Source organism: Populus euphratica, unplaced genomic scaffold, assembly GCF_000495115.2.
Source record: "Populus euphratica unplaced genomic scaffold, PopEup_1.0 scaffold45.1, whole genome shotgun sequence".
NCBI classification, from domain to species: domain Eukaryota; kingdom Viridiplantae; phylum Streptophyta; class Magnoliopsida; order Malpighiales; family Salicaceae; genus Populus; species Populus euphratica.
The window spans coordinates 1,506,915-1,523,434 of record NW_011499886.1 but is presented as its reverse complement, the minus strand read 5'-3'; the positions used below and the strand labels follow the sequence as shown (position 1 = coordinate 1,523,434).

The window sequence follows — 16,520 nt, the reverse complement described above, 5'->3', positions numbered from 1 at the left end:
TAACATATAACAAATGACATGACTTTTCCTATCAACTTGTTGACTAAGAACAATACCAATGACATAATCATTTGCATCATACATTATTTCAAAAGAAATTTTTCAATTTGATGGTTGTATAATAGGTGATGAAGTAAGTAATTCTTTTAATTTGTTAAATACCCTTTAACAATTATCATTAAAATCAAATAGTACATATTTCTGTAAAAGTTTTGTTAAAAGTTGTGCAATCTTTTATGAACTGGTTATATAAACTTGTATGACCAAGAAAATTGTAAATCTATCTAAAGTTATTGGGATATAGTAAATCTATAATTAAATCAACTTTTCTTTTATTCACTTCAATTTCCTCGGCTAAAAGTACATATCCTAAAACAATGTCTTACTGAACCATGAAATGATATTTTTTATAATTCAAGACTAAATTTTTGTTGATACAATGTTTCAAAACCTTAGTTAAGTTATCCAAGCATTGATTAAAATAACTATAATAAACTGTAAAATTATCCATAAATACCTTAATGCAATTATCAATCAAGTCAAAAGAATACTCATCATGCATCATTAAAATATTCTTGGGGCATTGCATAATCCAAATGGTATACATTTGTATGTGAAAATCCAAATTTATCGAGTAAACATTATTTTTTTCTTGATCTTATTTTACTATAATTATTTAATAATAACACAAAAATCCATCTAAGAAAAAGAAAAGTGACATACTTGTCAATCTCTTTAACATCTCATCAATTAAAGGAATCAAAAAATGATCCTTTCTTGTGTAATTTTCAGAAATTTATACATATTTTCTATCTTTTTTGAATTCTTGCGAGAACAAACTCATTGTATTTATTAGTAATGAGAGTGAGACCGGTCTCTTTTGAAACCACATGTATTGAACTTACTCACTGATTATCGAATATTGGATAAATAATTCCTTAGTTAATTAGCTTTAAAATTCCCTTCATTACCACTTCTTTCATGGTTGGATTCAGCTTACGTTAAGGCTCTTTTACTCAGGGTTGTATTGATTGGAAAATGATCAATATCTCTTTTATTGGCTATTAAATCTACTCATGGTATTAAATTAATGTCATCATTTTATAATTGAGGGCATCTATTAATAAGATGGTCTACAAAGAGCAGATGTCGCAAACTTTGACATGTCTAACTTGTCTAACAAGAGATGTTAGTTTTGAAAATTGTGTCTCAATATTAGAATGTATGACCTCACTAACTCTTCTAAATGAATTAACATGAACTCTAAATTGTTGTGGATTCACTGTTATTTTCAAGATTAATCTCATGCTTCTTTAGGAGTTGTTTCTATACATGCTCCTTCACTTGTTATGTCAATCATGCTATAGTCTATGAGTAACAATCTCTCATTAAAATATAGCAGCAATAATTTATTAGAATTTTAATGATAAGGTTAACTTGCATAAAATTGATCAAAACGCTCCCGATATTCATACAATATCTCATTGTTATCATGGTGACTTCCATTGATTATTTTTTTGAGATGGTACCTACACTGAAATCAAAAGGAAATTTTTGAAGAACTTCATTTTTAGATCATGCTATATTTGTAATAGATTCGGATGGAAGCTAATATAGTTAATTATTTGCCTTGTTTGCTAAAAAGAATGGGAAAGCTTTCAGTTAAATTTGTTCATCTATTACTCCTTGCGACCTCATGGTCGAGCAAACCACATAAAATTCCTTCAAGTCTTGTAAGGGTCCTCACCTGCAATGCTATAAGAAATAGGTAGTAAATGAATCAAACCAGATTTTAACTCAAAAACTATTTTAATATTTAAAAATTCAATACATAAAGGCTATCAATAAAGGCTATCAATTCACATTGAGAGTTGATAACTCCTTTAATATTATGCCATGATTTTGAAAACTTCTTTTTTTTCCTTCAAAATTACTTGTCAAAAACGTTAAGATTAACAAGTCCTCCTCTCGTCTCTTTGCTTGTACAAGAATATCTTGGTATAAATCAGTTTATTGATAAAGAAAAATTAGCTAAAAGTTTCTCTAGTAATGGCACCAAGAAAAATAGACTTTATAATTGAAACATAAATAATGAAAAACTACAGGGACCAAATAAATTAAATATTAAAGAACTAAAATGAATTGTAACTAAAGTTACAGGGACTATGAAAACATAAAAAGTTTTAGGGGTCAAAATAAAAAAATAAAAATCAAGGGTTGTTAATAGAATTCAACTAAAACTAAAAGGACCAAAATAGAAGATGTGAAGATTTATGGGATCAAAATGAACTTTGAGTAAACTAAAACGAAAAATATGGAAACCATAAGAAATAAAGGGAACAAAATGAACTTTTATTGTTCAACTTAAAAAAAAAACAAATAAAGGGTAGTAGATGAATTCAACTAAAACTAAAGGATCGAAATAGAAAATGTAAGGGGCCAAAATAAACTGAGTAAATTTAAAAGGAGAAAATAAATGAGTAATCACACCACTTGGACTTGAATCTCGCTTGGAATTAAAATAATGCTTTATGTGTTGGAGCACATGACTTTTGCTAGCTAAAAATCTACAATAATAATTTCTATCAATTCAATGTTAAGTTTGTAAGAAATAGGACTGCGTGACTTGTATTTTTGAAAGATAATGTCATTAGTATTTAAGCATAATTTACTCATTTTTTAAAGTTTTCTTAAAAAAATATAAAGGAATAATGTTCCTTTTATTTTTTAATATCTTAATAAATTAAAGGAATTCATTAAACAATGTTATTTTCGTTTCTATAATACGTAATGAAATGAGAATGCTAAAAATATAAATTATAAATAACAACATTTAGGTTTTGGTAGCATATTTAATGTAATTGTTCTCGTCATTTTATTTATTTGTTTGTTTTTATCTGTAAGTCAATAGTGTGTGTGTGTATATATATATATTTGTCAATCCCATGTACCTGGAAATAAAAAAAAATAAAATTGTCTCATTAACTATGTATTTTATAGTATATAGATTTATTTGTGAATGCTTCCTTTTGGTCTAATGGTGATCTAAATTTCTGCCCATTCGCCAATTAGTAAAACAACAATTTCAAAGAATTTATAGTATCAACTACAACATTCTAAATTCAATTGCTTAATTTTTTGCACCAGAAATTGAACCCAGCTTTTTAAATGAAATCAACGTTACAACTCTATTCTATCTCATAGTAAACAATGGAATTGAAGACTCCATCGATAAGAATTCGAAGAAGTACATAAAATAAAAACTTAAACAATGGAAATTAAGTTTTTTTTTTTCATGTACAGCTATCCTCGACTAAGATATATGGGTTGGAATATAGATTTTGTGTTTGAATTTGATTAATCATGAAGAAATAAGCATTTAATGGAATAAATAATACTTAAGTTAATAAATATATAAAAAAATATAAGAATTAATTGTTGAAGAATAAAATATGGAGTCTAAAAAATTTATTTGTTTATATCTTATGAACTAAAATATTTATTAATCTTGGAGACACTCACCTTGTAACGTGGAGTCAAGAGTTTCATAATTGATACAAATATTAGTGCTCACTATAATTAATAGTGTTTGGCTATATTGTTAATGAAAAGATTAAAGATTCTTAGTGATATGTTAACAAGAAAGAAATAATTACTGACGGAAAAAAAATGTTTATTTGCATAGAATTAGTGCTTAAATGCAAACGAACACCGGCTAAAAACATAATGTCAACCTTGCATAGAAATAAAAAAAATTCTCGCATATAATCTATCAGTAAAGCATAGAACTCATTGGAACTCGAAAAAAAAAAAGGGTTCAGTGTGTACATAGTGAACAGCTTGTATGACGAGGGAAAAGAGAGAGAGAAGTTTGAGATCAAAAAGTTTGATAATTTATATATTTATTAATTTTAAAATTTATAAAATTAATTAAATTATATATAAATTAATCTAATATTTATATTAATAAAAAAATAACAAATAAAATTCATCTATTTTTCGCAAAAATCACACGGTGTTATATTGTTTTTGAAAGTATCTTGCACCATCAAGACGAAGACAGCATAAAAATAACTGGCTTCATACAGACTTTCTTGATTTTTTTGGATAAATTTCACACTTTTTTTTTTAATTTTCAAATAGGTATATAGTGCATTTTACCAAGTGAAATCCAAGTTAGCATCCTCTCACATCCAATCACTGAAATAGTTACAATGATGTTGATAGTGAAAAAAAATAAAAATAAAAATAAATTGTAAGCTTGGCTAGCCCTGGAGAATTTAAAATATAGCCTTCGTCCCTAAGGAAAAGGGATTAGTTAATTCACAATTAAAAATAAATAAATTATCAATCAAAGTTAAAATTAATGAGTTTTGGAGAATAACCCTACAACCTTACCTCCTCCTCCTTTAATATTATTTTGTTAAGCTTAGGTAATGCATGATATCTAATGATGATTAAGTGACGTACAACACGTAAACTAAATCCCTAGGGATATATTATCAACGTGCACGCTTTGAGACTTTCCTTTCTCTTTTTATATATATCCTTTTAATAACAATCATACTTGGATTATATAATAATATAATTTCTCAATTTTAATTTTTTTTTCAAATTTTAGGTTCAACAACCCTTAAATAATATCTGGATTTTTTTTCTTGAATATTTTATTGATAGAGTCTTGTAATAGAATCCTCGTTCATTGGTTTACAAAACCTTAAATTCATCCACGTATATGAGATAATATAATATAAATCGCTCCAAAGAAATAATAATTAAAAAAAAAGCAAAGGGAAAAAAATTGAAAGCGTAATTTAAAAAATGAACGAGGATACAATTAATTTAAAAAATTTATGATTCAAAACTTAATTTAAATTGAATTTTAAATTAAATAAAAAATATTAATTTAGTGAAATTTAATTTACATCAAATTAGTGTCAAAATAATTTAAAATAATTAATAAATTGATTTTTTAATTCAGGAATTGATTCAATATGCTAGAATTTTTTCTAAATTAATCATTATAATAAAATCATGCTTGGGGTTGTGATGTAATTTTTTTTTTATTTAAATTTTTTTTTAATATTTTTAGATCACTTTAATATATTGATATTGAAAATTTTATGTTTTAATATTTTTAGATCATTTTAATAAATTTTTAAATAAAAACATACTTAAAAAAAAGAGCTTCATGACTCTCCTAAAAACCTCTAAATATTCATACAATATATGATAAATAAATAAACAAACACCTTTTATTAATAAAAAAACTGCTACCCTCACGTAAAAACCCCACTATCTGTCCCCTCTCACTTCTGTCTGAAAGTTGAAGAAAAATATTAAAAGAAAATTGCCACGTCATCACTCCTTCTCTTAATCCACCCACCGCCTGCCGTCTCTTCCTTCTCCTTAGCTGTACCTCACTGTAGCCTCTGGACCCCACACTCACCTTCTTCGCATTCTCTCTCTGAAACCCCACTTATATATATATATATATATAAAACTCATATAAACAATAACATTTGTATCATTTTTCCCTATAGTTTGGCATGTGAACTAGATTCTTTGAAAGTGAAAAGTAAAATTCTATTTTGTTTTGAATTAGAATATTATTTATTATGAAACATAAAGTAAACCCCACTTATCATGTGTGTGTATATATATATAAAATACTAGATCAGAAATTATTTATTTATTTTCATTTGATTGATTTCGTTTTTAAAATTGAAATTGGATTTATCGATATTTTTGAACATTTTTTTTTAAAGAATAAAAGAAAATGTACGAGGATTATATTATATTAATCTCAAATTAACGTGATTAAGAAACGGATGCTTCAGTTAAAACAATCTCACTCAAACATAGAGATGGAGATGAAAACGTGTTTTTAATCTCCTCTCAACTAATTATAAGCAAAACCTTGTTACAGAGCAATTAAGATGAGTTCTCTCTCTAGAAAGTTAAGTAAAAATCTAACCTTCTCTCTCTAAAAAGACAACAAAAAAGTCTCCCTTTTTTCCCACTTTTCTTTCTTCGAAGTCTCCTCTTTACACACACAAAGAAAGAAAAATCATATCTTGTTCTCTATTTTGGCTCGGAAGTTGAAGTTTGCATATTTACAATCTTACAAAGCAAAAAAAAAAAAAAATGCCTGCTTGGTGGGGTAGAAAGAGCAGCAAGAGCAAAGAAGGGAGTAATCGAGAGAACCCACATGGAAAAAATGATAAAAAATTGAGGAGGAGCAGTCTTGATGAGGCGGCTTTGAGGAAGAATTCACCACGTGCCAACAGGGAATTTTCTGGCAGTGGTGGCTTAGCCGCGTTTTCGGGTTTTGATTCGGATTCAGGTGAAAAAAGAGGGCTTCCTCTGCCTAAACCATTCACGAGTGATCTTGGTGGTGGAGGAGGAGGAATCGGGTTTGGATCTGGGTCGGTTTCTGTTTCTAGTGTTAGCTCTTCGGGGTCATCTGGAGGTGAAGATCATGATAATAATCAGAGTAGTAATGGTCTGTTTGATGGTTACAGGTTAGTGTTTTTATAGAATTATGGGTTCGGTTTTTATATTTTGGTGGGATTTGGAATTCTGGGTTAAATTCTGATTTGTGAAATGGAGTTGTTTTTGGATATGAAGAATAGACTTGAGCTATTTTTAGGGGTTTTTGTTTGAGTTACGAAAAAGGGGGTATTTTTAAATCTTTTCTCTATGTTTTTGTGTCAGAGTATGGTTTGTCGTCAGAGGTTGCTGTCTCTTCTGTTTTCTCAGCTTTTTTGATTTCTGAACTTCCAAATACCTTGTCCTTAAATCCACTGCTCTCTCTCTTTACCGAGTTTTCCTGTCAGAGTTTGATTGCTTTGGATGGGAGCTAGTTTCTCTTTCCAATCAAGTATTACTGATTTGGATTTTTCTTACCTGTTGGGACAGTCTTTTGATTTACTGGACTTGTCCTTAACCATTTTAGTTTTCATTCGGGCATAAAATTAGGGGTGAACGTTTTTGTTAAGATTTTAATCTTAAAATGATATGTGAATTGAAGATGTCTACTTTATTGTAAAATTATCAGCTTTGTTCTTTTGCTTTAATTGTTAGTTTTAAGCAATGGATTTTCTGCTCCATTAGCAATATATAGAGACGGGGTTTCTTGTATGTAACAATCAGCTTACTGATTTGAAGATCTAATTGGCTAAGCTTTACAAATCTGTAATTCGGTATGTTTCTCAAGTGCATCTGCCAACTGCAACCCAGGCTATCTGTAGATCATAAAGGACACGTTGGGGGTTCGAGGAGTCCTGTTCCGGGCTCGAGGAGTCCTGCTCCGGGCTCGAGGAGTCCTGCTCCGGGCTCGAGGAGTCCTGCTCCGGGCTCGAGGAGTCCTGCTCCGGGCTCGAGGAGTCCTGCTCCGGGCTCGAGGAGTCCTGCTCCGGGCTCGAGGAGTCCTGCTCCGGGCTCGAGGAGTCCTGCTCCGGGCTCGAGAGCAGTAAGCAGGCCTACTTCACCTCTCCATCAGCTGTTGGGTGCTTTGAGCATAGACTCCCCAACTGGGAGGCTGGAAGATGGGAAGAACGAATGTCATCCGCTGCCTCTTCCACCAGGTTCTCCCACCAGCCCTCCTTCCTTACCTGGCCCAAGAACTGCTGGAGCGACAGAGATGTCTACCTTGTCAAGATGGAAGAAAGGAAAGCTCCTAGGAAGGGGAACTTTTGGACATGTTTATCTTGGATTTAACAGGTAATGTGAATGATTCTGGTGGGACTAGTTAGCCTCATCGTAACAAGTTTTAAGTCTTAATAAAATACTGCTTGATGATGATTATTGGCACGATTTACTCATCAGTAGTCGGTGCTTGGAGACAATAATAGTTTTTTGGTATTGATTTTTTCTGTTTTAGTGTATCCATTTTATGGAATGTAATGTCTTTAAGTTATGTGAAGTGCCACTTACTGTCTCCATCTGCTCAAAGGGGGGAAAAAGAGAAAAAGGCAATAGGAGTGCAACAGATCCTACAACACTGTTTTTATTTATGCTGTTCCTCTTGCAATTTATGGCTCTCTTCTAAATATTGATTGGCAACTTAAACAGTGGGAGTGGGCAGATGTGCGCAATAAAAGAAGTCACGGTTATTTCAGATGATTCAACATCAAAAGAATGTCTCAAGCAGCTGAACCAGGTAAACTTGTTTACGGCATTAGACTCAGCAAACAGTATTATAGTATAGTTTCTACATGTGCATTTTCTGGTTGTCCTTTAAATTTTTCGGTGATTAATGATGCATTTCTAACTGCTGCTCCTTGCCAACAGGAGATAAATATGCTTAGTCAGCTGTCACATGCAAACATTGTTCGTTACTATGGAAGTGAACTGGTATGAGTTACTTTTGCACATGAAAGTCTCATGTTTTCACACATGATTGAGAGGGATGATTGAAATCCATTTCCTGACATCTTAACTTCTATTTTGTTCAATCCGAGTGATCAATTGTGTATGCTGGACCCTGATTCTGTAATCTCTTTGCCTTTTCATTTTCCCAGAGTGAAGAAAGGCTTTCAGTTTATCTGGAGTACGTCTCTGGTGGTTCAGTCCACAAGTTGCTTCAAGAATATGGTGCCTTTAAGGAACCGGTTATTCAAAATTATACCAGGCAGATTCTTTCTGGGCTTGCCTATTTGCATGGAAGAAATACAGTTCACAGGTATGTGTTAACTGTAATTAGGGTTGATAGTTTGCATCTGAAATCACAGTTTCTTCAGTCTCTCCATTGTTTTATGAAATGTGTTGTTCATGGCAGGGATATCAAAGGTGCAAACATATTAGTGGACCCTAATGGTGTAATCAAGTTGGTTGACTTTGGCATGGCTAAGCATGTATGTCTCATCTACAACAGATTTTAAAATATAAAATATTTTCAAAGAAATATTGGACTTATTTAATTGCCAATTTACTCCCAGCTCCTTAGATGTGGAAGTAGCTAAATAAGAGAGTGTATGTTTGTGCAGATGATGCTCTCTTTCATGAGAATTTTGTCATGTGTGCACCTTAAAATAACAAATAGTTAGGATTCAAGTATTCTTTTCCTTTTAATCAATCTTCTGGAGACAATCTGATTCCATGCGCCTATTGTGTATGATTGCACATTTAACAAGTTGGCAAACACTGAAAAAAGCATTTGGCTGGTGAAATTTGAGAATAATAAATATTAGTGAAAATTATCTTGAGCACCCTATGGTATTTTAATTCTTGTGTATCCTATTTTTCTAATATTATGGCGCTTTGTCTATATTTTTTATGTTAATTAGCACCCTGTAGTTTGTAATGGTTTATCACAACGCATTTTGTTTAGACTCCATTAAAAATAAGCATTATGTTTATTACAAATTGCCATTAAACTTGTGTTTTTATGTTAGGGAGATTTTTTCTTTTCACTTTTAATGTAACATAAACTTTAACAATGTCACATGAGGGTATAAAGTGCATGTAATATTAGAAAACACTGTATCATAGGGTGTCCAAGATAATTTTCCCTAAATTTTGCCGTGTTTTTCGCCATTAGTGTCAGATACTTTTTTTCCCTTTTCCATCTCTTTTTGGCTTATAATTGAAAGTGTTTTAATTTGTGTTATTTTGAATTAGATCACGGCATGCTCTTCAATGCTTTCATTCAAGGGAAGTCCTTACTGGATGGCGCCTGAGGTAGCCTCTCTCTCTATCTCTCAGAAAAAAAAATACCTTTCCTTGTACTTTGCCTTGCCCAAATCCAATCTTTCAGTCCATTTTTAGCCTTTCATTCTTCTTGTTCTTTTTGTTTTTTTCTCTTCAATTAATGTTACTGTTTTTCTGGATACTCTTATTTCAGGTGGTGATGAATACAAATGGCTACAGTTTTGAAGTAGATATATGGAGCTTGGGATGCACACTTCTTGAAATGGCAACATCAAAACCACCATGGAGTCAGTATGAAGGGGTGCGCCTCTGAAAATTTAGAACTTAAATAGAAGAAATTGTGTTGTGGCTATTGCTCTGCCATTTCCAGTTTTAAAGTGCCCCTTATCAAGATTGTTTTATCTTTTTGAATTTAACAGGTTGCTGCAATATTTAAAATTGGAAACAGCAAAGATATGCCAGATATACCTGATCATCTTTCCAATGATGCAAAAAGTTTTATAAAGTTATGCCTGCAACGAGATCCATCAGCACGGCCGACAGCCTTTCAGTTGTTGGACCACCCATTTATTCGGGACCAAGCAACAACAAGAGTTGCGAACATCAACATTACTAGGGATGCCTTTCCCAGAACTTTTGATGGAAGCCGCACACCGGTATGCCTCTTAGATGCGTAGTAACCTCATATTTTATATATGTGTCTGCTCCTTCCAAATGAGCTGAGCTTTAATTTAATATATAACAAGGGGATAGATGATTTACGGAACATGATTATTAGAAGGAATTTGTGACATGCTCGTGGAATTCACAGTAAAGCAGTGTTTATTTAGTGAAAAGTGTACATGCTAAACAGCTACGTGGTATTTCACCAGGCTTTTCAATCTCCTTCACCAAAAGCTTTTGTGCTGTAAAAGAATTGTCCAAGAAAGTTTTTGTTGGTTCAAATGCAATACGAGATTGAATCTATCACGTTTACTACATATCATTTGGCAATTGGAGACCCCTATATTATTGTTACTAAAGATTTATAGAGTTTGTGTATGTGAAAGAGACTTGTTGCAAAGTTTTCACTGCTGCTATATCCTTTAGAACTTTAGCATTAGCGCTCATAGTCCTTTTCTTTTCAACCTAAAGTTGCACACTATCTAAGTGCTTAATTATTATATCATCTGAGCAGCCAGTCTTAGATCTGCACTCCAACCGAACAAGTGCCCATTCTTGGGATGGAGATTTTGCAATGAAGCCAGGGGTTAATAGTAATACCAGAGCATTGAAAAATCCAAGGTAAATGGCACTGTGCCATTCATATATATATTTCCGCTCATGCTTAATAATCATTCCTGAGTTTTAAATTAACTTCAATTTTGTTGTGTGCAGGGATGATGGCGGAATGATCACATCTATGCCTGTATCTCCTTGTTCTAGCCCACTGCGACAACATGGGTCTGCATACAGGAATTATCTTTCTCCTCACTCACCCTATGCTATGGTAGGGCAAAGCAGCTACCATTTAAGCGACCCCTTATTACATCCAATAAGACAAACTACATATACTCACGATCTTTTCTTTGATACCACCTTATTAAAAGTTCAAACACCTGGTACATCACCAAGAAGGAGACCCATTTGAAGGAATGTAAATATCAACAAAAATAGTCGAGCTGAACCACGCAGGTGTAACATCTAATGGTTCCTCGCTCGTTCGAAGAATCCGGCTACAAATTTTCTTTTTCCACCGAGTGAAGTTAGTGAACTCCTCTTTATAAACTCCTAAGAGGGTAGTGGGAGTGATCAGGGGAGAAGAAACTTAATTTTGATGCGGAGGGGGAGGTGCTGAATTTGTTGATACCAAGACAACTCTCTTCTTTGATTATTGTAAAGGGCAGATGTCAGTTTGTTTGTAACATTCTTGTTGTAATCTAGTCTGTTGTATAAAGATTACTGCTAGTACCAACTCTTTTAGCTAGATAATGAAAAGCATGTTGTTCAAGCTCCCCCCCGATTAGGCCTTCTCCATTGTTATTTTCATTGTTTCGTTTGACTTCCGTGTTTTTTCCTCAAAAAGAATTTTTAGGAATAATAGAAGGGTGAACACTACATTTTATCTTGAATGAAGTTGCTGCACCATCTATTGGCCTGTGGCCTGTGGTTTGCGTTCGAGGTATTGCTTGCTTGAGGGCCCGGGGGCGGTTGCAACAGAATCACTAGGAGCAGCTACGTCTAGCAACTGCAGCTGGGGGGCTCTGGATGGTCTAGACAGAGGCAGTTGTGGTGGTAGACCTCTACTACAACTTGGAGTTTGCAAGTGGCACAAGAGGGAGGGCTGCTGTATCGATACTTTCCAGGACATTTTCATGGTAGTGTCATGAAAACGCGTCAAATTGGAAACTTCTTGTGGGCATGATCTGAAAATACCACTGGCATATTTGATGTGACAAGGTGATGCTGGCGGCATTAAAGCACTGGAGGAGGTTTTCACTAATGATGCCAAACGTACAACGCCAGCTAGTGTTATTCTATTTTGTAGCTTCTATCATCGATGGTTCCCAGCTACTCTCTACCCTCAAGTCGACTCCCTTCGATGCAGGATTCCCTTGCCGGTTGTTTTGATAGTTACTTGCACTACCGCCTTGCTAATTTGACCGTATAGAGAAAAAAAAGTTTGGAAAGGGATCGTATAAAAAAGAGATCGAAATTCAATCCAAGTGTTAAATTAAATGTTTTTAATTTTTTAATATATTAATATTAAATGGTTAGGATACATGCGGATTAGTTGTTACTAGTTCTTCAACCTTGAGATTAAATCCTTTCTTATTTGGTTTCAAGATAGGCTATCTAAATATTCATAATAAATTTTTCATTGGACATCCTTTATTTGATTCAAACAGTAAGATGATGTGTGTGGATTAAACTCGCCATCTCCATGAATACCTCAGAGGTTCGTCTAAACAAAAGTTGGGTTTTCATTTAAGGGAAAGCTCAAGTTTAGGTCAGTGGACAAAATCCTCTTTAAAGCTTTGTGCAGTCTCTGTGTTGGATTTACATGTTTATATTTTGTATGTGATATTATTATATTAATGTAAATATATATTTATTATTAATAAATATTTTATTTGTTTTTAATATTAATACAATATTAGATTAATCCATCTATAATAAATATAAAATCCATGGAGAGAAATGCTTTACAAAAAAAATTATAAAGTTGTTATAATTATAAGAATTCTATTGTATCAAAATATTATTTCTAAAATATTTTTTTAAATACTAGATATTTATTAGAGTTGTAAAGATTGATATATATTATGTTTTTTTTCTATGAAAAAACAGATAATCTTGTAAGTTAAAATATAAGAAATACTTAAAACTAATACATAGGTACTTGTTATAAGATATGTATATTAAATTGATTTACATAAAAAATTTATATAGAGATCATCTATATCTATATGAAAACTCATAAAATATCAAGGTATTTTGTAAAAATAAAAAAAGTCGCTATCTAAATTTTATCAACAAGAACTTAGAAAAAAAAACCTAATATTTATCATCAAAAATTGGATAATGAGGATGGTTACACTTTAAAAGTGTTAATAAAGGGTTGTCTATTTTGTCTGGATTCATGGAAAAATTATTTTTATTTAATTTATTTATATGAATTATGACATTCAATATATTTTTAAAACTTGAGTTCAAGGATTTCTAAAATATACATGTCAAAGAAAAATAATCTAATCCAAGTTCAAGTTTAATATATTTCATGTTTATAATTCTTTTAAATTAAACTCTTTATAAAGGATAGAAAAATTAAACCAAAAAAAAAAAAAAAAAAAATAAACAAATAAATATACATATATTAAAGGAAATAAACAGTTGTTGTTGTTCTTATATGCATAAGTATAAACCTATCATAAAAATCAATCTTTACACATATGTGCTTAAATTAATTATATTTACAGTCCTCAAGTGAGTTGATCCATCCATAAATGTATTTAATTAATTCTATCTTGACCAAATTAACTAATAAAGTGAGAATACTTCAAGAAAAAGTATGATTAAAAATAAAATCCATGTTATAAAATTAATCAAGGTTAAAATTTATGTCATAGTAATTATTTAAACTTCAAATATATTCTTAAAAAAATAAATAGAAAGTCTAAATCTAAAGTATATTAACAAGAAAACAACTTTTAACATTATCATAATCTAAAGTGTATAAAGAGAGATTTTGGTAGGGTTTTTGTGCTAAAGAGAGCCCTATCTTTCAACCGAGGGGGGCAACCTATTTACGGTTTTAATTTTTAAGCTTAATCCATCTCCCTCTTCAATTTTTTTCCTCTTTAGATTTTCCCCTTTTATTTTCTCCTCTTCAATTTTTTTTTCATTTCTTCTCACTCAATTTTTTTTCCTTATTATCATAATCCATTTTTTTAATTTCCAAGAAAATATAAAAAAATAGTGAATGAAAAATAAATTTAAGAATTAGGTCAAGGCCACAGAAATTAAAAGTTTGAGGACTAATAATGATGAAGTTATAAATTTGAAAGTCAATTTGATCAAAAAATAGAAGAATTGATAAGTTTAGAGGCTTAATTAGACTTTGATTTAGTTTAATTAATTAAACCAGGGGCTTGATTGAAAAAACAATTAAAGTTCAAGGTCAATTTGGGTCAAAATTAAAAGAAATTAAAGTCCAAGGAGCAAAGTGAATATGCAAACTATAGGGGATTTTGAAAGAATTAAAAGTTGAGGAGTTAATTAAGGACTGAATTGGTTAAAATTGAAATCAAGAACTATTGTGTAAATGATTTTGAAATCCAGGGTCGAATTGCAATTGATCCAGGGGCGAAATTAAAAAAGAGAGGAATATTTCCTTGAATAAGGGCCTAATTGCTAAATGTCAGAAATTCAGGGTGCAAATTGAAGATAGACATTTCAGCCGAGCAAACAACGCCGTTTTAAATTCCACTGTTCATTCCCCCTTCCTCTGAAACAGAGGAAAATTGGTGCGAGAAAATTGCCAAAAATGGCATCGGCCAGACCCAATCCCCTCACTAATCTCACCAAATCCAAGCCAAAATAACAGACCGGGTTGTCTACCACAAATCGCACGGGTGTTTCAGTTCCCTTCATCCCTACGATGCGCCTCTGGCGCTAGGATAAAGTTAATCACCAACAGTCCCACAATGGCAGGACTGTTGGTGTTTTCATTCCACCCAAACACGGAGAAAAAATATTAATGATCTTCATCGCCATCCCCAGGAAGATATGGATGAGATTTGACATTTTTTGGCCCTATAAAAAGCCAGCGAAGGACCAGAGCAAGGGGACCAGGAAGAAAAGAGAGAGAACAAAAAAAACAGAGAACCCAAGAAAAAAAACTGAGGAAAGACCATACAGAGAGAGCCAAAAACACAAAAAAACAGAGAAACCAGAGAGAAGGATGATAGGAGAGAAACGAAAACAGAAACAGCAGGGAAAAAAGAAGCGTTGCCCAACCAGTGCACCATCGCCATCGGCTTGATCTCCAGCAAACCAGGTAAGCTATTCTTTCTCCCACTTGCAATTATAATGGATGATATAGTTCTATAAAATCTCTAATTTGTGATTAAAATATTGTAGAAGCTAAAGTTATTTAAAAGAATTAGCCTCTCCTATAACTCTATAAACTGTTTTAAATTTAATTTTACATATCTATTAGCATGATTTTTATCAATATTATCTATTCACAATTTGAATGGCATCAAATACAAACACTTCATCAGTTGCATTTATTCATGGAAAAAATGTTTTGGAATTTCATCAATAATGAATCTGTGAATTTCTTTATAACGAAAATCTCTTTTAAAGATTGATCAATAATGAATGTGTGTCTTTATAATGAAAAACTATGTCATGAAATTCGTATGCATTTAGCACATCTTACAAGCATCATTATCATCATCTGCGGCCTTGCTTTGGTTTACAAGCTTGGCTAAGTATGCCGAGCATAAGAGGCAATTAGAACATGACCGTTTACCTCATAATCTAATTTTGGATTTCTTCTAAAATTATCATCATTTTTTTAATAAAAAGCAACCAAAAAATAAAAAAATATTGAGATGAAAAAAGACTACAACTTAGCAAGAATAAGTTAAATTTTTTTTCAAATACATGAAGAAATTAAGATGGAATTTTGAACAAAATTATATCTAATATTAGAAGATAATGTAGGTTTAAGGTGAAATTAAACAATAATAATAGAATGAATTTTCATAAAAATTAATTAAATTCGAGGATATAATTAGATTTTTAATATGTCAATTTAATTTAATTATGGATCCAATTAAAGGTTTAATGAAATTTAAAAATTAATTTTGGTTAGATTAAAAGAATTAATTAAATATAATAACTCAATGAGTCAAATAAATTTTATTAAGGGTTTAATTAATTAAAAAATAAGTTTATAAGTTGAGTTTGGGTTTAATTAAGAATATTAAAATTATAAAGAACTAAATATAATTTTTACAAAGTTAAATGGATAAAATTAAAATTAAAATTAAAATTTTAAGAAATTAAAAGTTTGGAGGTAAATTAAAAGTTAAATTAAAGAATTTGATTAGCATGTAAAAAGAGTAGAAATTCGAGTGTCTAATCGAAGTAGGCTAAGGGTTCCATTAGAAAGCTCCAAAGGTTTAGGAACCAAACTAAGAAATACTATTATTTCATTATTCATCTTTTTCCCATTAAAACAAAACAAAAAGATGCCGAAGTGCCATCTTGTTAGGTTGGTTGCCATTAATGTGCAACAACCATTTGCTATTGCACCAACCATGTACACTCATCCAAGATGTCAAAGGTTGGCAGCCACCATTGTTGAAGAAGAG

General features: G+C 31.5%; 2 protein-coding genes across 2 annotated transcripts in view; both read left to right on the top strand.

The window, feature by feature from the left end:
- Window positions 1-5,926: 5,926 nt before the first annotated feature.
- Window positions 5,927-11,654, top strand: LOC105130405 (mitogen-activated protein kinase kinase kinase YODA-like). The gene is made up of 11 exons (XM_011032898.1): window positions 5,927-6,524; window positions 7,243-7,725; window positions 8,077-8,164; window positions 8,296-8,358; window positions 8,526-8,686; window positions 8,783-8,858; window positions 9,625-9,684; window positions 9,848-9,955; window positions 10,074-10,310; window positions 10,832-10,938; window positions 11,032-11,654. The coding sequence occupies exons 1-11, from the start codon at window positions 6,148-6,150 to the stop codon at window positions 11,282-11,284; spliced, it is 2,013 nt and encodes a 670-aa protein (XP_011031200.1). The 5' UTR covers window positions 5,927-6,147; the 3' UTR covers window positions 11,285-11,654.
- Window positions 11,655-14,647: 2,993 nt separating this feature from the next.
- Window positions 14,648-16,520, top strand: part of LOC105130404 (TMV resistance protein N-like) — a 24,009-nt gene continuing 22,136 nt past the window's right edge. The window contains exon 1 of the mRNA XM_011032895.1: window positions 14,648-15,193. The gene's annotated coding sequence lies outside the window, so the exon portion shown is untranslated. The remainder of the gene's footprint in view (window positions 15,194-16,520) is intronic.

Bases quoted from the DNA above. Each gene is read 5' to 3' on its own strand.
- LOC105130405 (XM_011032898.1), top strand. From the start codon at position 6,148: ATGCCTGCTTGGTGGGGTAGAAAGAGCAGCAAGAGCAAAGAAGGGAGT. The intron at 8,165-8,295 runs GTAAACTTGTTT...CCTTGCCAACAG, and splicing joins GTCTCAAGCAGCTGAACCAG to GAGATAAATATGCTTAGTCA. The intron at 8,359-8,525 runs GTATGAGTTACT...TCATTTTCCCAG, and splicing joins GTTACTATGGAAGTGAACTG to AGTGAAGAAAGGCTTTCAGT.